Raw genomic sequence first — 23,492 nt, 5'->3', positions numbered from 1 at the left:
CCTCAGGCAGCTGAGGAAATTCAGAGTCTCTCTGAGGATCCTTCAGTGCTTCTACTCTGGGGCTGTAGAAAACATCTTGTCCAGCAACATCACAATCTGGTTTGGGAACTGCTCTGCCTAGGACAGGAAGGCTCTGCAGAGAGTAGTGCGTTCAGCCGAACGCACTATGGGAACTACACCTGCCACCCCTGCAGGACCTATACACCAGGAGATGCAGATCCAGAGCCAGCAACATTATAGGGTACCCCTACCACCCCAGCAACGGACTGTTCCAGCAGCTACAGTCAAACGCCTCCGCTGTCATGCTGTGAAAACAGAGAGGATGAGACAGAGTTTCTTCCCACAGGCCATCAGGACTGTAAACTCTTATCTCACCAGGGACTAATTTACTGTACTAATTTACTGTTGTGTTGTGTCTTTGTAAAAAAAAAAATTATAACATGTAAATACTGATTCTGTTCTATTCTGTTCTGTTGTTTTTGCACAGTCCGCAGGCATTGCCAATTTCATTTCACCGCACATCTTGTATGTGTGTGTGACAAATAAAGTTGATTTGACTTGGATAGAACTAGTGTAAGGGTGATCGATGGCCGATGAGGACTCAGCAGGCCGATGCGCCTGTTTCCATGCTGAACTAAACCCAATTGAACAAATGTAGAAATCAAGAAAACTTCAGAAACTGCTTGATTGTCGATATATCGTTAACTTAATTTTACTTCAATTTAAATTGTCTAATCACTTCATTCTCCAGCTATTTGAGATAGCTGTGTACATGCATAATCAAGATGTGAAATGCTTGCTCCTTGCTCCGTTTCCGGTGGGCGGCGCGACTTTCGTCAGCAGCGGCCTCTGCAGTCCGTCTGCGTTTTTATTATTTTATGTCTATGTTTTTATGTAGCTTTTGTTATTTTTTGTTGGGGTATGTGTGTGGGGGGGTGGGGGTGGTGTGGGGGGGGAGGGGGTAACTTTTAAATCTCTCCCTGCACGGGAGACCCGACCTTTTCTTTGTCGGGTCTCCGTTGTCGTTGGGGCTGCAACGAGGAGCGGCCTCCAACAGGAAGACCGGAGCTGTGGTGCCGACTACTCACCTCACCGTCGCGGAGCTGGCCGAGTCCAGAGCGGGTGGAGCTGTGGTGGACGCTGCTGCGACCCGACCCCCGGAGATTCGGTGGCTGCAACTGCGCGTCTGGCGGACGGCAACACGGGAGCCCGCGGGTCCCTGGAGGGAGACCGCTTTTCGGGGCTTCCGCAACGGCGACTTCTCCCGCCCGAGTTGCGGGGTTGAAGAGCTCCTGGAGCGGGGCCTTACATCATCGCCCCGCGCGGCTTGGAATAGCCGCGGGACTGCGAGTGCCCGCCGGGGGCTCTAACACCAAGACCCGGTGTGCGACCTTGCATCACCCGGCGTGGCTTTAATGGCCGCGGGACAATTCGCCATCGCCAGCCGGGGGCTTTGACTTTGACTCTGACATCGGGGGGGAGAGTGCAGTGGAGAGATAAGTTTTTTTGGCCTTCCATCACAGCAATGTGATGGATGTTTATGTAAATTATGTTGTGTCTTGGGTCTATTTGTTTGTAATGTATGGCTGCAGAAACGGCATTTCGTTTGGACCTCAATGGGTCCAAATGACAATAAATTGAATTGTATTGTATTAGACAGAAACCAAAACGTATGCAAAGGCACTTATGCACCATACACATTACCTTGTTTGTACAGTGCGGAAATACAAAATAAACAGGATCTGTGTAAATTAAAGAACAGGATGGCCAAAGGGCAGCCCACAGCAAAACGAGGTAAAGTCTTCGTTTTAGAAGTTTGTATGTACAGTAATGCTAAAAACAAAACCTTGCATAACAGACTTGCATAATCAGCTGTGGCAAGCGAACTATGTGTAAACCAGAATGGTTCAGTTTTAGAACAGTATACACTTAACTCAATGTTTTAAGACTTTTCCTTAAATTGTTTTACTACTCTTGAATTGTAAGGAAGTTTTAAACAATATCTGCTCAAGTATTGTTTTTAGATACCTCACTAAAGCGTAATAAAAACATTGGTCGATGATTTGTGGGCAAGCCCTTTGTCTTAAATAAATTATTTTTGAAATATTTGGCTTGGTGGAAGATCTTAAAAGTTCACTTCTCATACTTGATGACTAATTTGGGATTACAACAGGGCGTGGGTCTAGATAGGTCTTTTAAACTGCCAACAAAATCTGTCAAAAGATCTGCGTTTCAAAAGTCTTTGATTTATAACCAAGCCTATTTTGATTTTATTTCTAAACAATTCCACAGCAATCATGCCCTTAAGGAAAACTGCCTCCACATTTAAATACTTTTTAATAAAAAAAGTAAGCACACGGCTTTCCTCTCAACAGACGCCAATGTTACAGCTGGCCGGAAGCGAACTGAATCACCCAATCATTTCCTTTTTTGGCATAGTGTCACACATCCCATAAATTTTGTGTCCCATAAGACTTTTTAATTTAAATCAAAATCTGGAAGAATTATAAACACTCAAGATCATCCAAACTTGCTCAAATTATCCTGTTAAAGCAAGCTAAACTTTCCAAGAACAAATTTAATTTGAGGCATAATTGACAAAACCACAATATGCTTGACGCAACATTTTAAGTGCAGATCAATTAACTCTCGTGGAATTTTAAGACAATGATACCAAAAGTGTAAAAACTCTTACTGCTTTTCCCTTTAATGTTTCAGTAGATTTACATCTGAACAATCTATTTAACCAGTTGACAACAGAACAGAAAATATACCAATATTTATCTCAACATTCTTCAATGAGGCAGTTATTTAAAACTACCGTTTACTTTTTCAGGTACTATTTCAGGTACAACACAGTTGTACAGTCTCATTCAATGATTGCATATGGTTTAAAAGTGAAGAATTACACATGAACATTCACTGAAACTGCCTCAGCAATATTGATAATTACAAAGCTTTACTTTTCATCTTATGTTCTATTTAAAATTGGTTGTATCCATATTGAAAAAGTACATTGAAGATAGACACAAAATGCTGGAGTAACTCAGCAGGACAGGCAGCATCCCTGGAGAGAAGGAAAGGGTGACGTTTCGGGACGAGACCCTTCTTCAGACTGATGTCAGGGGAGTGGGCGGGACAGAGATAGAATGTAGTCGGAGATAGTAAGAATGGTGGGAGAACTGGGAAGGGAGGGGGGGTGGAGAGAGAGGGAAAGCAAGGGCTATTTGAAGTTAGCAAAGTCAATGTTCATACCGCTGGGGTGTAAGGTGCCCAAGCGAAATATGAGGTGCTGTTCCTCCAATTTGCGCTGAGCCTCACTCTGACAATGGAGGAGGTCCAATGGAGAAAGGTCAGATTGGGAATGGGAGGGGGTGTTAAAGTGCTGAGCAATCGGGAGATCAGGTAGGTTAAGGTGAACTGAGCAGAGGTGTTCAGCGAAACGATTGCCGAGCCTGCGGTGGTCTCGCTGATGTACAGAAGTTGACACCTGGAACAGCGGATACAGTAGACGAGGTTGGAGAAGGTGCAAGTGAACCTCTGCCTCACCTGAAAAGACAGTTGGGGTCCTTGGATGGAGTCGAGGGGGGAGGTAAAGGGACAGGTGTTGCATCTCCTGCGGTTGCAGGGGGAAGTACTTGGGGAGGGGGTGGTTTGGGTGGGATGGGGCGAGTTGACCAGGGAGTTGCGGAGGGAATGGTCTCTTCAGAAAGCAGAAAGGGGTGGAGATGGGAAGATGTGGATAGTAGTGGGATCCCGTTGGAGGTGGCGAAAGTGTTGGAGGATTATATGCTGCATGCGACGGCCGATGGGGTGGAAGGTGAGGACAAGGGGGACTCTGTCCTTGCTGCGAATGGGGGGAGGGGGAGCAAGAGCAGAGCTGCGGGATATCGAGGAGACCCCAGTGAGAGCCTCATCTATAATGGAAGAGGGGAACCCCCGATTCCTAAAGAATGAGGACATCTCTGATGATCTATTATGGAAAACCTCATCCTGGGCGCAGATGCGGCGTAGACGGAGGAATTGTGAGCAGGGGATAGAGTCTTTACAGGATGCAGGGTGGGAAGAAGTGTTGTCCAGATATAGAAAAAGAACATTGTTCATTACAAATCTGAATAATGGGGTGGAAGAGCTTAGCAGTCTGAAGAAGGGTTCGACACAAAACGTCACCTATTCCTTTACTCCAGAGATGCTACCTGACCCAGAGTTACTCCAGCATTTTGTGTCTCCACCATTTTATCTGAATATACCGATTTTAATTCCAGTGTGCAACTCCATATGAGATTAATCAGTTAAGTGAGAAGAAAGTTGCACACACAGGTGTCACTTAAGGGTCGGTGTGCCCAGGAGTCAGAAGGGTGGTAGTTCAAGTTCAGTTTGAGACTCGAACGCAAAGTCTAGACCAACAAGTCATATTTCAAATGAGGCAATTAAAGAAGGCACCATCTGTTCTCCAATGATGGTTTCATAATGAAAGCAAGATAGTGTATTGGTCAACATTTATCCCTCAGACATTCGTCAGGGCATTACTTTGTGGCTTTGGAAGCTAGCAGCCATCCTGTCATCACAAAATTACTTTGAAAGCACATTTGGAGATGGCGGTTTCAAAAAGTACCACATAAGGCTTTTCTTTCAACCTTTCTTCATGCATTTACATCAAGTAGGCTTAATCTAGTTTACCTGCTGCCACAGGACTGAATTGTCAAAATTAAATGACCAACTTTAAATGTAAACTTTCATAGCCCTGGGAGTCATGTGTCATTGCAACTCTAGATTACATGCAGCCCATTTCCTTTCAGTCTTGAAATGTAACTATAGATAGAATCATACAGCAAGAAAATAGGCCCTATGACTCAACTTTTTCATGGAAACCAAGATGCCCCATCTAAGCTAGACCCATTTGCCCACCTTTGGCCTATATCCCTCTGCACATTTCCTATCCATAGTAGCCAGTTCAACGACCACTGGCAACACATCCCATACACCCACCATGCAAAATAAATGCCCCTTGGGGTCCCATTAAATATTAACCCTCTCACCTTAAACCCATGTCCTCTGATTCTGGATTCCTCTACCCTGGGTTAAAGACTGCATTCACCTTCTCTATTCCCCTCATGATTTCATACACATTTATAATATCACTCCTCATCCTCCTGTGCACCAATGAATAGAGTCCTAGCCTACCCAACCTACGCACCCTCTCCATAGCTTTCACATCTTTCGTGTAATGGGGCAACCAGAATGCATACTCCAAATGCGGCATAACTAACATCCTCCATCACCGTCTCAAAGCACTCAATCAAGTTAGTGAGACATGACCTGCTGTGTACAAAGCTGTGCTGGCTATCCCCAATTCTCTTTTCATTCTCTTCCAAATGGAAGTAAATCCTACAATTTTCCACATGCAAAACCATGCCGATTAAAAACCAGCCCACCGATCCAAATGCATATGATTAAAAAGAAAACTTGAGATCACTCTCAACACCATCCCCAATGTCGTCCATTAACAAAGACAATGGCTTGCAATCTGAAGTCTGAATCTGAAGTCGGAGTTTGCAGAAGGGTCTCGACACGAAATGTCACCCCCATTCCTTCTCTCCAGATGCTGCCTGTCCCACTGAGTTACTCCAGCATTTTGTGTCTACCTTCGATTTAAACCAGCATCTGCAGTTCTCTCCTACACAATGGTTTGCAAGTCCTCCTTTAATCTCTCTCAACATACACTGGTATTAGTGAAGCACGGCATCAATAATATAATCCAACACATTGATTTAATACAAGGAAAAGGGGCTGACAAGTATTTTAAATGGTAACACTGATGGAATTTAAATAGTAAGAAACCATACCATCCAACAACTCCAAAGAAAGTCTCTGGAGATACCACCGCGGTTTATTCACACAAACCTCAATTGAGACTATAATGGATGGCTATTTTTTAAACAGTTCATTTGCACTGCTGGTGAACTGTAACAAAGTGTTCTAATGAGAAACAAATCTACCCATGAGCTACTGTTCAATGGGCATATAACTGGAACAACATCCACCCTAATCATTTCCTCCAATGTCACATGAAACCTACATAAAAAGTAGTGGGAGAGCCAGATGGCGAGTGTTCATCCTGTTAGGACGATGCCATTAAGTAAGGACAGAGGGTATGAGGTTCTGCTATGACTGATTGCTTTTCATGCATGACACAGAGTGCAGTGTTTGCACAGTTTTTTCTTTCAAACATTGCTACAAATTAAAAGGTATAATTTAACAGCATGAGATTGCGCAGCAGCCGTGCAGGGCTAACGTAAACAAGAGCCATGGAAAGGATTGACTACTTGTTCTCGAGCAACGCCACAGCTCAGATCAACATGGAAGCTAGGCAGAGTTACTTCAGATAATTCAAGCATCACCTAGCAACAGATTAGGGAGTACAATGAGCAGAAAAACTGAGTTAATCAGCTGCTCAACTCTTTGATACACAGGGATGCTCAAGAGACCACATGATTGTGCATCTATGGTGAAAAGTACTTTAGCATTCCCAACATGCTATTCTGTAAAAAGTATAGTTCCATTTGAGTATTCAAGCAAATTGGCCTATAGCAGGCACACTGAAAGCTTGCCCCACTGCTCATTCAAAACTGGTCCAAGGACTATGCAAACTCTGCCAGCCATTGGAAATAAACAACAATACCTTGCTCAGTGCTCAGGATGCATTCCCAGGAACAAGAGTGCTAATGGAATTGGTGTTAAAAGGTCACTAGAGCGCTATGTGGAGTGTCACATTACTGACAGCACTGCAGTGATGGAAATCTGGCACTAACCCCAGCCTTCCATACTCCTCTGCCGTGGCAGGAACCAGACACAGAGGAACAGCCTCAAGGAAGGCTCTCTGACCTAAAACATTAACTGGTTTCTTGTTCGACAATAACAGTTCGACTGGCCGAGTTTTTCCAGCATTTCTGTTTTTATTTCAGATTCCAGCATTTAAAGAGTTTTCCCGGCCTCAGCATTCCCTTCCATCATGGCCTGTTGGCTGCAGAGTAGGAAATAGCATTACTATATTGTAAAAATCTGTTCTGCTATCCCACACTAAACGATTGCTTAAAAGGCCATGGAGTCAGAATTATAGAAGCTCACCGCATGCCCACATTTGGTGCTACATTGAGGTATCTTACTGTATATGGAATAAATGAGAACTCTTGTTACAATGTCACAGAACATGGCTTACAAATATGATAAATTGTGTCATAAAGCCCTCAACAGCACTTCACGTGTCATAGTAAAATTAAAATTTATAATCCTCCACATGAAGTGCACTTTAATTCCTTAACATATTTCATGTGGATACAAAATACAATCTAAATTATACAACATATTACTCAATACTCCTCAATACTGTGACATTACACTCTGCTGGCTATTTGAAAAGGCTATCCAATTAGCTCCTGCTTCTTTCCTTAGCCCTGTAGGCTAAGACTTTCAGATGTATGTCTACAAATTTAGTTTGAGTTTAGAAATAGAGCATGTAGGGTGCCTTTGGCCACCAAATCCGTGCCAACCACCAATCACCCATACACTAATACTATCCTACACACTAGGGACAATTTACAGAAGCCAAATAACCTACAAATTTGCACGTCTTTGGAATGAGGAAGAAAACCAGACCACCCAGAGAAAAACCCACGCGGTCACAGGGAGAATATACAAACTCCATACAGACACCACCCGTAGTCAGAATCGAATCAGAGTCCCTGGAGCTGCAAGGCAGCAGCTCTACTGCTGCACCAATGTGCTGCCCCTTAAAAACCTTCCTGAAAGTTACTACCAAATTCACTCAGTCATTCACCCAGACCATCGCAGGTTTGTTCAGCGAAATAATTTATCATTCTACTTGCCAACAGTCCAATGCTAATCTGAGTACAGGCTTCAAATAAATAGTTTTTTCCATCCCTGGATCAAGACCTCAATTTTGAACTCTATTACATCTCATCTTAACCTTTTGTTCCAAAGAATAACAATTCTAAGTGTTTCTAGTTTCTTTGCATGACTCAATTCTCCATCCCCTGATACTGCCCTGAGAAATGTTCCCTGCTTGCAATCTAAGGCGTTGACATCTTTTCTGAAGTACAGACCCCACAAGTGGTCATCACCCACGCCATAGATACTCGAACCACTACATCCCAAATCCATGTTGTAATGGTAATGCTGCTGGAAGGGAGTAAACTGAAATCCCAAGTTTCAGGAACTGGGAGACCAACCATACCAAGTTAAAACATAGAAAACCTTTGGTTGACTGACATTTGATTATTATATAATTTCATTGCACAACTCCATTTCAGGTTTCATAAGTCTGTGAAAATTAAGTATTTTTTACAAAGGTTACATACAGTGCATCAGATAGCAAAATAAATAGATACTCTACAGCCACATTCTGGGCAGTCGCGGTGGCGCAGCGGTAGAGTTGCTGCCTCACAGCGAATGCAGCGCTGGAGACCCGAGTTCGATCCTGACTACGGGTGCTATCTACGGAGTTTGTACGTTCTCACCGTGACCTGCGTGGGTTTTCTCCGAGATCTTCGGTTTTCTCCCACATTCCAAAGACGTACAGGTATGTAGGTTAAATGGCTTGGTAAATGTAAAAATTGTCCCTCGTGAGTGTAGGATAAAGTTAATATGAGGGGATCGCTGATCGGCACGGACCCAGTGGGCCGAAGGGCCACTTTCTGCACTGTATCTCTAAACTAAACTAAATGCCTATAATCAACTTAAAGAGTAGAAATGTTAGACAACCAGCCAAAAAGAAAGATGTCCATCTGGTAGAACATTAGCATCGAAGCAGCACATCCATTCCTCCAGGAGCAATTTCTCATTAAGTACGGAATATAAGAACCATTTCACTTGGGACAACAACTGCCAAAACACAACGTTTATTGCAGATTTGTGACGTGCTACATGAAGTTATGAGGCTTTTGTTAAGATTGTACAAGAAAATTACAACATCGCGGGAATTAAAAGGCAAGGCTATAAATGCATTCTTGCAATTTAGGTTTTTAAAAAGTGAAGAGACTCAAGAAAGGGTCAATCATTTTTTGCCAAACAGAAATTGAGCTACTCGCAATCACATTCTTAAAGCTACACCGCACAAAACTCATTCACCTCAGATCAAAACTAGTAAAGCATAAATAGGAACAGTACTAGTTCTTTTAAGTTTGCATGTTCTGGATACACAGCACACAGTGGCGCAGCGATAGAGTTGCTGCCTGACAGCTTGAGACCCGGGTTCATTCCTGACTACCAGTGCTGTCTGTACGGAGTTTGCATGTTCTCCCCATGAACTGCATGGGTTTTCTCCGGGTGCTCCGGTTTCCCCCCACACTTCAAACACATACAGGTTTGTAGGCTAAATGGCTTGCTAAACGGGCAAATTTCTTTAGTGTGTTGGATAGTGTTAGTGTGCGAGGAGTCACTGGACGGCGTGGACTCGGTGGGCAGAAGGGCAGCATGGACTCGGTGGGCAGAAGGGCAGCATGGACTCAGTAGGCCGAAGGGCCTGTTTCCGTGCTGTATTTCTAAAGGTCATACGCTTAATTAGCATCACTACTGTAACAAAAAAGATCCACATCATTTCTATTTCCTTGGGTTAGTTTACACTCCATTCCAATACCCCAAATCACACAAAACTAATGTGCAAGTTGACCTAGAAGAATATAAATCAATGAAGCTAGGATATGATCAGACTCAAATATCAGAGGAAATGCATTTTTTTAAATTTAAATTTGGCTAGTTAGGCTTACTGTATTTATCTGACCAGTCACTTTTTGTAAATATTTGTGCACAAATTAGGAAGTGAATAAAGCCAAAAGCCAAAAATAACACTTTAGAATTTACTGTAACATCTAATTTACTGTAACTTCTCCCCACCCCTATTTAAAATACAGCAGGCTTTGAAGCAGCTCTTCAATTAATTCAATTTATCAGAACCCCAAATTTCCCCCATTTTTCCTCCATCATCAAAAAGCATACTCCAAATTCTGGGTTTGCATTCAAAACAGATACTGGTCTTATATAGCAAGCTTAATTTTGAATCTACTGTTCTGTAACTTCCAGCAATGATAAAAGTAGTGGTGCTCATTACTTATGAGAATTCAGTTTTCCCACTGTAAAATTAACATTGCTCAACACTAGTCATCTCCATCTACCTGCGAACAAGTTTCATTTTTAAAAGATCCATAAGCTGATAAGTTGGAAATGCACAAAATCACTCGATATGGTAATCTTACCTCAGCAGTATTATAATAAACGGCATCAAAAACACACATGACCAGTGAGAAAAAATTACTAAAAGTGAAGGAAACTAGTTCTGCCATTTATAGGAATGAATGCATGGACACATATAGGACCCCCCCCCCCCCCTCCATGCTAATTTTATAAAAGTCCTGGATCCAGAATCTTGGTGCCATATCACTGAGAGCCCAGTGGGACCTCCCTCATCCCAAAGCGGCTGCCCGGCATCACCTTGTCCAACGCTGCTGGGGAACAACAATAACCACTGCCCGATTCCCACATTCAGAGATTGACAGCAAAATGGGACGTCTGAGGCTTTGGGGTGAAGAAACCATCTCCCGCTCCAAGTGAGATTCCCACCACCAAATCATTCAGGATGAAAGGACATCGACCTTAAACATTAACTCCATTTCTCCTTCCAAAGACACAAACCTGCCGAATGTATGTAGTTCTTGACAGCTAAAAATGAGTCTTTGTTACTGCAAGCTAAAGATATCACAAGCCGTTCGGCACATTGTTTAATGGAGTTGTGTCAATTAAAGCAACCTCAATGCCGTGTCAGTTTCTATAGCTTACCCCAGTAACCGGAATCAGTTATAAAGAGGTCCGTAATAACAAGGATTTACTGCACTAAAGTCACCAAGTCTTCAAACACACTATTACACTCTGCTCACTCAGTACAGTTCCTATAGCAAATTATTTACTCCAAACCTTCAGTTTGTACATGTTACTTTTCCCATTTCTCTCCTCCTAAGAGATCCGCTGCTGGTACCATTGTAGGAAATCCCCTTATCCTCTCCCATGGCCTCAGCATCCTTCTGAAAGTACCTCACCCTGAATTGGACAATACCTCAGCTGAGATTCAAGGTTTAACTAAACTTCCTTGCTTTTGTACTCTATTTGTAAAGTTACAAATCCTGCTGGCATTTAAAAATAGCTTTAACTTCCTGTCTTGCTACTCAAGGATGCATCAAGGAATAGATCCCATTGACTGTTTTTTTGCTTTACACTGTGCACTTAAGCATCAAGACTCCAGCCTTCACCTCAAACTTAAAATATCTGGGGGGGGGGGGGGGGTTAAACAAAATATGAAAGCAAGACTGTCTAATGATAAAAGTCAAGGAATGTATAGGCATATTCTAGTTTTCCCATCAAACAACATGTTTGCAATTAGCAAACCGGAGAGCGGACCTGACCGCCCATCTACCCCATTGGAGACTTTCAAACACTCTATAATCTGACTTTACCTTGCACTAAACATTATTCCTTTTATCCTGTATCTGTACACTGTGGGTATAATCACAGTGACTTTCAAGCTGACTGGATAAAGCTTTTCATTGTACCTCTGTACACCTGACAGTAATAAACTAAACAATTATTTCAGGGAACACATTTGCACTTATTGCCTGCACTAAATCTGTTGAATTCTCCCAAAGAATGCTCTGCTCTTTTAGATTATTCTTTTCTTACCTGGAACAGACCAGTAAAGAAGATCAGGCCCTTTGGGCCACCATATTGCGTCAAGCTCATTATGACAAGTTCAACTAACCCCATCTGCCTGCATCTGATCCTTATCCCTCCATTCCCTGTATGTTCACATGCAGCAGCAACAGGAACTGAAGTACAATGAATACAACTTTGCTACTCAAGCAGTCATCAAAACAACAACGTATTTCATATTTCTGTAATGTATAAAGGCCAGCTTTACAATGGCAGATCACCAAGCATGAAAGACTGCTCCTCGGTACCTCTCAAGTGAAGGACACAGGAAAGCACCCACGCTGGGCATCATCTTTCACATAGAGGTCACAGCTACAACATTAAATTTCATTTAAAATCTATCATAAATACACCCTAATTCATTATTCATTCCATGCCCAGAAGCCAAGTATACTCATGTTAACTTATTAAATACCCATCTCTGCCAGCAGTAATGCTACACATATGAATATATTTAATAAAGGGATGTTTTTCTAAAGTATAATTATTGAATATTTTTACCAACGTAGGAAAAATTCTAAATTGTCATGAAGCAACAATGCGTGCTTCATTGTAAAAAGCAGAAACAAAGATTTTTGCATGCTCTATAAGTTTCTTCAGGGTTAGAAGCCAAGACCAACACTCCCATATTTTAGGTTGAACACCTTTCATGGAACTTGTTTTAACAACACTGATTTGGTGGGCAGGGGAAAGTTGGTGGGGTGGCAAATTCTTGAAATAAAATTGTAAAATTTCATCTTGTACAGTTAAATACTGTAGATATCAAGTATGAGTAATGTATTCAAAACTGGATTTGTCAGCTTCCCAAGTTTCTTATAAGCCAGTGAGGTTGAAGTAATATTTATATATAAAAGTAACTTTGATTAATTATGACAGAATAAACAACTGCTGTTTGAATAGTTTACACATTACAAAGCCAGCAGCATAATCAAGGACAGTTGCACCCTGGCCATTCCCTCTTCTTTCCTCTCCCATCAGTCAAGAGGTATAGAAGTGTGAAAATGCACACCTGCAGATTCAGGGACAGTTTCTTCCCAACTGCTATCAGATAACTGAACCATCGTACCAACAACTAGATGTCCCCGAGCTACTAGCTACCTCATTGGAGACTTCAGACTATCTTTAATCGGACTTTACCTTGCAATAAACATTATTCCCTTTACCATGTACACTGTGGATAGCTCAATTGTAATCATGTATCGTCTTTCCGCTGACTGGTTAGCACGCAACTGAAGCTTTTCACTGTACCTCTGTACTCTTGACAATAATCTAAATTAAACAATGGCTAAAAGTGTCAAGGTTAAAAAAAGGTTACAAGTATGCCGACAAATGAAGGCGATCCTACAATTTAAAATAAGAGTGCCATCTAGAAAGTAGTTCTATAGACCAACAGTTAAAATACAGAAGCATTATTGCCTTATCGAGGCTGAAGGAGCTTACCCATGTGCAGAAGAAATGATGCCTCATTAAATGCAACCCGATTAGATAACTCAACAAGTGACTTGGATTTCCAAGAGATTTGATAAGGTTATGCATAAAACACTGAGTCAAGATGGAGCTGAATGACAGATCACATCCTTGATATAATCAGCTGTGGCTATGTGGAGATAGCAACAACAATGAATTTGGTGGCTGTGAGGAGGATGAGGCAGCAGCCGTGTCCAGCATAGTTCCATGGAGACGTGTTCTGCAATATTAAAACATATGGAGCCAGGAAGCAACAGCCACATGCATACGATGAAAGGATGCACTTTTGTAAGAGTGGATGTGCCTGTTAATATGACTGAGGCACAATAAGCAACAGGAAATCTTTTGGTTTCTGCTCTGCTGAAACCTTGCAACTTTGTATCCTAGAATACTGCCATTTGAAAGAATTAGCTCAACAGTTCACATTTTTCTTATTCTTGAAGTGCAAATCGCGCATGCAGACAAAAACTGTTGCATCAGTGTTGAAATTAGAAGGCACAACAATAGCTAATATTCATAGTATTTCTCTACTCAGGTCAGAATGCACGGCATATTTACTACAACGCTAAACATGAAAACGCATGGCCAACTCAGTACGCACAGTACAATTGGGGTTTCTGAAAACCCTGATAACTGCAAGTGGCCAACTCAGATTCCCACCCCTCCTTGCAAAAACAAATGGATAACCTCAAGCACGAACCAATGTAACATGACAATTCTCACCTTATTCAACACTAAAATTTGAGAACAAGTATTCCACCTGCCCAACTACCTGATACAGCTGCATTAAGTGTGGGCACAGATTTCACTGTGGCCTACTTCGATGTGGACCATTAATATGACAAAGAAAGGACAACATTTAAGAAAGGCAAATAAAGGGTATTCATGAGCAATTTTCAAATGGAGCTTGGAGGGTTGACAAGTCTCCAGATGAATCTCTCAGGTGAAGCTGTCCTATCAATAACGGCAAAGGAAATTTGAGGGTGGGAAATAATAAAGAAAACATTGAAGTTAAACTTGGCGAATTTCTATCCCTGCTGGGAACAAACTGCAACTACGAGGCAATTCGATAGAAAAACTTACTTTTTAATTCACGGAGTCCCAAAGCTTGTGCTTTGTGACCATCAGGAATACAGCTTTATTCCCAGAGCTATAGCTCTGAACCGGCCTTGCTGAGTGCCCACCATCCCCCCTGGACTGTCTCCCTCGGATGGTCACGTCACACAGCTTATTTATTTATTTTACTCTTCTTTTACATCGGTTGGAAGCTGCATACTAAATCTAGCTGCACTGACGTGCAATGACAATAAAACATATTATTATTATTATTATTAGCTGCTGGTCCAAGAACAAATCAATATTTAAATTACTTTTCCATTCCCTCCAGGACCTTATCCCTCAGCTCCTGCAGCTCATTGTGATCTTTGAACTCTGTACTATTTTTGACACCCTTTGTAGCCCCAATCAATGGATCATGTTTCAAGTGGCTGTGCCCAAAGCTCTAAAACTAATCTCCATCCCCAGTTTCTCCACCTTGTAATTCCCCCCTTCCTTCCTTCCCTCCCCCCCCCCCCCCCCCCCCCCCCCCCCCCCCCCCCCCCCCAGGATTTACCTCCAGGCTTTTAGTTATTTTACCTTGATGGTTGGTCGCTGTCAAATTAAAATAATTGTTAAGAGACTTGAAATGTATTCAAGGGGACGTGTCACATCACTTTCAATATAGTGGACTATTGGTCCATCAAAACCAGGTATCAGAGATATTACAAAGTTTAAAACACCAATGTTTGCTTTTGAGAGTGTGGGAGAAGGAGGGTGGGTATAAATCAGAATATAGCTAAATGGCCAAATATTCTTCAGCCATTATACTAGTTATTTTCTGATTCAATCTGGGCCTACATTGTCTCCAATGCCACAATGAATAGTCTGTATTTCTCCCCAACCCTCACCCACCCCAGATCAAATCCAAGTTTCAAACATTCTCATTGGGCCTGGCCTCTATAGTATCGTGTCTTCTGCTTTATTCTACAGATATAAGCTTTGCCATGAACATGGCAGAAAAGTAATTTAGAATTTGCTCCATTTCATGCAGCTTTATATTTTGACGATCAAAGGAAATTCGTTGAAAGGAATAAATAATTTTGTAATTTGCCATGTTTTTAAAAATGTTATCGCCAATCTGAATATTCCATGATGGTGCGGAGAGGAACAATACATCTATTGAAATCATATTCTGTCTAGATAACAAACAAAAACTGGATATTTCATCCACATTAAATCCTTTACATTAATTGATTCTATGTTTTCACCTTCTCTGCATCCATTTGTAAAATTGTAGATCAAATTCCCTGCACCTCATTAAAAAATATGGACTTTTTTTCCTGAAAATCAAGTGCTGACAGCTTGGGAACATTTCCAGGAAATAAGATTTATTAAAGTGAGAAAGGAATTTGACCGAGAAAATAACTTTCACCAATCATGCCAATAAAAAATATAAATGTACATTTACACAAGCTGATTCAGGATTAAATTGTAAGACTATGAATTAACTTTTCAGTGCATGACGCATGTAATAGTAAGAAGCATTACTTCTACACATGAATGAAGTGGCAGATGTACTGGTAAGATAAGACGTCATCTGATCTACTTCGAATGGAACCAAATTGTAAAGGCAAGGTGACTTCATAGTAAATCAAGGTGACTGCAGTTAGAACACTAAAGAATGGAGAATTTGATCCAATCTGAGTCACTTCCCACCAAGAATTTACTCTCCAGTCAGTTGTTCACAATCCCATCTCATTTTGCAACATTGGTATAGATACATATTTCCTAATAGCTGGTCCCAAGCACCAATCCCTGCAGTGCCTCACTAGGTGTAGCTTGTCAACACGAGATTAACCTTATGCCAATTTTCTTCTATCCAATACCAATTCTCAATCCATATCCATTTATTACCCACAATTTCATGTGTTAACTGTTTTGCCCACTCACGAATAGAATGCTGCTGAAAGTTATGAAAATTTAAATATACTACACCCACTGGTTCTTCCAGCTATTTCGAGCAGTCACATCCTCAAAAGTATTTCAATAGACAAGTCAAATACAATTTTTTTCCAATAGAGTTTTTAGTTTAAATTTTCAAACTTAACAAACGTTCAAGAATTGGAATACTTTTAATTTTAGAAGGCTAAATTAAATCAAGTGTACTTACATCTTCAGTGTCCTTCACTCGCAAGATCTGTTCTCTCAGGTCCTGCAAGTCATTAAACGTTGACTGTGCAGTTATAGAATATACTAGTGCAAACCCCTGGCCATTCTTCATATACAGATCTCTCATTGCTGTAAACTGCTCCTGGAAGGAACACACACAAAACATTTGATCAGTTTATAGGACTAAATAGATTTCTGTGCTTTTTTCCTTATAAAGATAGTTTGTCATAAGCACCCAAATATTAATACACATCATAGTTTTAGTTCTTTGAGGTTTCACATTAGAGATGCAGCGTGGATTCAACCTGAAAAATCGACTTTCCATTTCCTTCCACATATGATATCTGACGCAGTTCTTCCAGCAGTTTTTTTCTCCAATAAAACAACACTTGTGGCATAGGTATGAAGAGAATTTGAGTCACAAATGAACAAAATTTACACTTCTTCCCTGTGCCCCGCCTCCAAAAAACATTGCAAATATCTAACTAAAGCACGTAACCAAAGCAGTCACAAGTTGGCTGCACACACCCTCAACTATTGCAACACACGTTAAAACTTTCAGTTCCCCATGTAGTGCAGCCCAGCCATGCTATCCGTGCAGTCGCGCCACCACTTCCTCCATCTCCAATCCACACAAATGTAGGCCAAAGAATTACCTACATTCACCAGAGAGCAATGAACAAAAACAAAACAAAAATTCCACTTGAGCTTTGAAGTTTTGAGAAGTTAGATTTGAACTTGAATATTGTAATGTTTGTATAAACACCAGAGGGAGCACCAGAGCTCAGTCAGCAGGGCAGAGCCACAGTATTGGTCAGAGTTATAGAGCTACAAAGCAGGTAAACAAGCGCTTCGGCCCAACTAAAAAAACTGGCAAAGTTGCCCAAACAAACTAGCCCCACATGCCTGTACCTGGCCTATATCCCTCCAAATCTTCTCTACTGATGTACCTGTCCAAGTGCATTTTAAATGTCAATGTCAAATGTCATAATTGTTATGCTTCCAAGATGGCACCCACACAGGCGACTATTTGCATGACTACTAGCCAAAGAAGTAGATCTACAATCACATATTACAATCGCTCCACACTCTTAAAGCAACATTTCTTACTTTAACTATGATATCTGTACACTGTAAATGGCTTGATTGTAATCATGTATTGTCTTTCCACTGACTGGATAGCACGCAACAAATGTTTTTCACTGTACCTCGGTACACGTGACAATAAACTAATACTAACTATCTGCCTTCACCACCTCCTCTAACGCACCATCCCCTGACAAAAAAAAAATTCTGGTCCCTTTTAAAACCTTTCCCCTCGCACCTTAAAGCTACGGCCTCAGGTTTTAAACGTTCCTACCTTGGAGAAAAGTCTATGGCTATTCAGCTTAGTCATGCTCGAGATTTTATACAACTCTATAACATGACCCCCTGCATCCCATGTTCCCGGAAAAAACAGCGTATCCTCATAACTCAATGCATCCAGACCCTGTAACATCCGCATGAAACATTTCTGCACATTTCTCAATTTAATGACATCCTTCCAAATGCCTTATTCACAGTCGTCTACCTATGTAAAAGATAGACAAAGTGCTGGAGTAACTCAGCGGGTCAGGCAGCATCTCTGGAGAAAAAGGATGGATGACGTTTCAGGTCAGGTGTCTCCTCTTTCATGGAACACTACCTGCATATATGTGTCTAGACTTCTCCATTCTACACTATTTCCATGGGCCCTATCATTTACTGTGCAAGTAGTAAGATACCAGGAAAGAACTTGCATTTATCCAATTTAAAATCCATCTGACATTCCTCAGTCCACTGGCCCAATTTATCAAGATCCCATTGTAATTCTAGAGGACCATAACTGCTCACTATACCAATTTAGGAGTCATCTGCACATGTACTAACCACTTTTGGAGAGTCAGGCAGCCCACTGGTAAGTTAAGGTCCCTGAACATTTACATAGACCACTTTCTCCCCCACCCAAGTCTGAGTTATCCACATTCAAGACGTCAAACAGGCTGCATCATCCAACTGTCAAGCAGATATTTCGGGTTGGTTCTCCAACACAAGCTTTAATTAATGCACTGCAAAGATTTGACTTTGATGTCACAAAATATCTGAATGTCCTGGTGTCAGCCATTATTAAACTGATCTTTAGGGAGGGAGGTAGTCATGCTGATGAAAATGCCAGCTATGTTCCTGTGATCACACACTGGAATGTGGTGGATGTATTGTAAACCATGGTCAAACTATGCAGCAGACCCAGGTTGAGACAGGTATTGCAAGGGATGGGCAAATTGCAGCATGAGGAGGCGCTGTCCTGTACGGCTGCCTGTCCTGCAGCTGTCCGTTTTTTTCACTTCTCTTTTATTATTTTTAGTACGTTAAAGTGTGTAGTCGGGGGGTCTAATCTTTTTATGTGTGGGGGGTGGTGGGGGGGGAAGGGGGAAACTGCTTTTTCAAGTCCCTACCTGGTCGGAGAGGCTGCCTTCCTCCGGGCAGCACCTTCGACCTGTCCTCGCGGCCTACCAGCGGGTCCTGGAGCGACGTTTCCTGAGGGGACCTGGCCAGAACCTCAGCTTTGGCGGCAGCACAGCGCTGGAGCGCTATTGCGGAGCGGGCGATGCCTTTCCTGGGTCGCCGCGCTGGAACTCCAGTATGCTGGGACCGCCGATGAAAACATTGTGGAGCTGCGGCGCTGAACTTTACATCCCGGAGCCTGGGATCTCTCGCCGAGATCGCCAGTGTGTGGAGCTCCGTCAAACGCGGTCTGTTGCCTTGGAAGCTGCGGTCTCCGGTAAGAAGGCGGCCGTTCCTGGCACCCCAAGCCGCTGAGGGTTCTCCCGACGCCGGAGCACCACCCGCGAGAACATCGGGCGCCGTGGCGGCGACTGTGGAGGCCTCAATAGGCCCGACTCTGGGTGGACAAGAGGATGGGGACTGGACTTTGTGCCTTCCCCCACAGTGGGAACCACTGTGGGGGGATGTTTTTGGGTTTTGGTGTTGAACTTCTTGAATGCTATGTTGTATTTTTATTAGTGTGCTGCAAGGACATCTGAATTTCCCCTGAATAAGGGGATTAATAAAGTAAATCTAATCTAATCTAATATCACTGTGCCCACTAATTAAATTTTGATTCTTAATTCCCAAAGTGAAATAAAAATTGCTCTGCCAATGTTACACATGTAAACAAAAATCAAAACTGAAGGTAAAATTATCAGATCAACTTTATGTAATCAGCTGCACATCAAATTACATGTTTATAATGGTCTGTTCTGGCAACGATAAACCTCGTCAGTAGAGCAGAACTGAAGACGCCACATTCAAAAGGACAATTCATAAGTGAGCAATTAGCAAAATATTTCCTGACCATCTATGTAATGCTGCACAATATAGTACATTTGAAGTGAACTGTTTAAAATATTTTCAATAATATTTCTTACTGTTCCTGCCGTGTCGAGGATTTCAAGCATACATTGTTGGCAGTCTACTTCAACTTGCTGCAATAAAAGCAGAATACATCTTAATTAAATCTTCCACAGTCAACTACCTGCTATAAATTAAACACCCTTCTTATATGAATTCTCATAAAATTGGCATTTATTTCAGAAAGATGGATACTAGCGTCTCGAGTCATCTCCGATCAGTTAGATCATGGCTGAATTGCCCATTTATTTTGCTTTTCCATAACCCCTTAATCTTCATGCTTAACATTTCAGATTTCAGCACTGAAATTCAACTGATTCATGATAAACACCCTTTTAGGGTTATCCAGTTTCCACTCACCAGTGTGGTAAAAGTGCCTTTGATTTTAATGCTGAACATGCTCGTTTCAAGATTGTGTGTCCTTTATAAAGTCACCTATATTGGACTGGGTGTTTAAGAAAGAACTGCAGATGCTGGAAAAATCGAAGGTAGACGTTAATGCTGGAGAAACTCAGTGGATGAGGCAGCATTTATGGAACGAAGGAATATGTGACGTATCGCGTCGAGACATTTCTTCAGACTGATGTGGGGGTGGGGGGGGGGGGGAAGAAGAAAGGAAGAGGCAGAGAGTGAGCTGTGGGAGAGCTGGGAAGGGGAGGGGAAGGAGAAAGAAAGCAAGGACTAACTGAAATTGGAGAAGTCAATGTTCTGGCCGCTGGGGGGTAAACTACCAAGCGAAATATGAGGTGCTGCTCCTCCCATTTGCGGTGGGACTAACCCTGGCCATGGAGGAGGACCAGGCCAGAAAGGTCGGATACGGAATGGGAGGGGGAACCACCTGGAGATCGGGTTGGTTAATGCGAACTGTGCGGAGGTGATGGGTGGTCTTTGTGTGGAATGGAAGCCAAGAGGAAAACAACCTAGAGCTTAGATTTATGATTCCAATTACACAATTAGATCCTGTTACAATGAGGCAAAGTCATAGAAAGTTTATCCGAGGTTACTATTTGGCCAAACACCAATGAAAGAATTATGATACTTTTTCCCAAGATAGAAATGTCCAACACTAGAGAACATAGCTATAAAGTGAGGGGGAAAGTTTAATGAAGGTGCGTGGGGCAATTTTATTTGTTTTACACAAAGTGGTGGGGCTGGAACACGTTGCCAAAGGTAGTAGTGGATTCAAAAACGATAGTGGTGTTTAAGTTGCATTAGATAGGCACATGGAAGTACAAGGGATAGCGGGCTATGAATCATGTACAGGCAGATAACATCAGTTTAGCTTGGCATCTTGTTCAGTACAAAGATAGTGGACTGAAGGGTTGTTCCTGTCCTGGACTGTTCTAATACTGCTAATAGATATACTGTATATATTCTGCTAAAGCTCAGCATCATTATTCAAATCCTGGGTGGAATCATCCATCTTGGTCATCTGCGGATTAAAACTATTTGAATCTAAATTTTTAATAAAATGATAGTTCCTGTTTTACTGTGCAGAAAGACAAAAATAGCAGTGGCGTCATTTTACAGATGTGATGACTTATTGGGAAATTAACGCAGGATTTTATTCTAGCAGGTTACAAATTAAGGAATTTGACACTGGAGAATGAAAGAATTTTCTTCTGACCAATTAGCATGTGTGAAAATTTGGGTCAGATGAATACGTAATTAGGTAAGAAGCTAGACATCTACTGTTGTACAATTTGACATTTTCTGACAATCTAGCCTTCTCAGAAACTGGGCAAGATTGAAAAGGAAGCCAAAGCAAGGCTTTATGTCAGCTTTAGTTCAGCTGAGTTTTGTAGTACAGCGTGGAAACAGGCCTTTCAGTTCAACGAGTCCGTGCTAACCAACGATTACCCGTACACTAGTTTTATCTGACACCCTAGGGACAATTTAGAGATGCCAATTAATCGATAAAACTGAATGTCTTTTGAATGTGGGAGGAAACTGGAACACCCAGAGAAAACCCACACTGCTTAAGAGAGGATGTTCAAACTCCGTATAGACAGCAGCCGTAGTCATGATCCACCCGGGTCTCTGGCGCCATAAGGCAACAACTCTACCGCTGAGCCAATGTGCCACCCCCTCTTAGTTTAGTTTATTATTGTCACATGTACTGACGTACAGTGAAAATCTTTTTGTTGCGTACTATCCAAAAAGACAAAACATGATTACAATCAAGCTATCCACAGTGTACTATAATAATAATAAACTTTATTGTCATTGTAAATACATACAACAAAATTTCAGGCGTACTGCCCGAGCGGAGCTCCAACGTATCAGATAAATAATAACGAATAACAAAAATGACAAGTAACCGTTGTCAAGTCATAATGTGCAATATTTCACAGCATAGTGTTGTGGCAGTACAAATATTGGCTATGGGGGCTGTGTGTTCAGTGCGGGTTTCAGAGTGGTGATGGCCTTGGGGTAGAAACTGTTCGTTAATCTTGTGGTGTGTGAATTGATGGGCCTGTAACGCTTTCCTGAGCGCAGAAGGGCAAACAAGTGATGTGCGGGATGAGAGCATGCGTGATGCCTTCCGCAGGCAATGAGAGCTATAGATCTCTTCCAGGGCAGCCAGGTGTGTGTTGGTGATCTTCTGGTCTGTATTGTTTAAGAAAGAACTGCAGATGCTGGAATAAAACGAAGGTCGACAAAAGTGCTGGAGAAACTCAGCGGGTGAGGTAACATCTATGGAGCGAAGGAATAGGTGACGTCTCGGGTCGAGACCCTTCTTTATTGATGACTCTCTGCAGAGAATTCTTGTCAGCCACAGAACTGTTAGATAGAGCTCTAGGGGCTAGTGGAATCAAAGGATATGGGGAGAAGGCAGGCACGGGTTATTGATTGTGGACGATCAGCCATGATCACAATGAATGGCGGTAAGGGCCGAATGGCTTCATCCTGCACCTATTTTCTATGTTGCCATACCATACCAGGATGACACGTGTCAGGGCACTCTCTATGGCGCAATGGTAGAATGACACCAGCAGCTGTTGTGGCAAGTTGACTTTCTTGAGTGATCTTAGGAAGTAAAGCTGTTGTTGTGCTTTCTTTACCAGGGAGTGCGTGCTAGTTGACCTGAGATCTGCTGAGATGTGGGTGCCCAGGAACCTGAAAATAGAGACTGTCCATTCTTTCTCCGTTTATGTGTAGCGGGGGATGATCACCCTGTTTCTTCCTGAAGTCAATGATGAGCTCTTTTGTTTTTGTATTGAGTGCTAAAATGTTCTCTGAGCACCAGCCTATTAACCTCTGTACATCCTCCCTGTAAGCAGACTCATCGCCCTCAGTGATCAGCCCCGCCTCTGTCTTGTCGTCTGCAAATTTTATGATGGTGTTTGTGCTGTGGGTCAGTATGCAGTCATAGGTACAGAGGGAGTAGAGGAGGGGGCTCAGCACACAGCCTTGTGGAGCTGCTGTGCTGAGTGTCAGAGTGGGGGGAGTGGTGGGGTCCCATCCTGACTGACTGCGGCCGGTCCGTAAGGATGTCTTTAATCTATTGGCTGATGTTGTGTTCGAAGCCTCGGTCGAACAGCTTGGAAACCAGTCTACTGGGTATGATTGTGTTGAATGCAGACCTGCAACCCAAATAGCAGTCATGCGTA

At 42.3% G+C, this 23,492-nt stretch overlaps 1 protein-coding gene across 2 annotated transcripts in view; it reads right to left on the bottom strand.

The window, feature by feature from the left end:
* rap1a (RAP1A, member of RAS oncogene family) overlaps positions 1 to 23,492 on the bottom strand; it is a 104,702-nt gene that overhangs the window by 13,149 nt on the left and 68,061 nt on the right. For both annotated transcript variants that reach the window (XM_033042796.1, XM_033042797.1), the window contains exons 4-5: positions 19,896 to 19,952; positions 16,451 to 16,591 (exon numbers count right to left, since the gene is read on the bottom strand). In XM_033042796.1, coding sequence (XP_032898687.1) covers positions 16,451 to 16,591; positions 19,896 to 19,952 — 198 coding nt within the window. The remainder of the gene's footprint in view (positions 1 to 16,450; positions 16,592 to 19,895; positions 19,953 to 23,492) is intronic.

The sequence above is a fragment of the Amblyraja radiata genome, chromosome 24 (genome assembly GCF_010909765.2).
Source record: "Amblyraja radiata isolate CabotCenter1 chromosome 24, sAmbRad1.1.pri, whole genome shotgun sequence".
NCBI classification, from domain to species: Eukaryota; Metazoa; Chordata; class Chondrichthyes; order Rajiformes; family Rajidae; genus Amblyraja; species Amblyraja radiata.
Note: the sequence above shows the minus strand (reverse complement) of the source record. Positions and strands in the feature narration are given on the sequence as shown.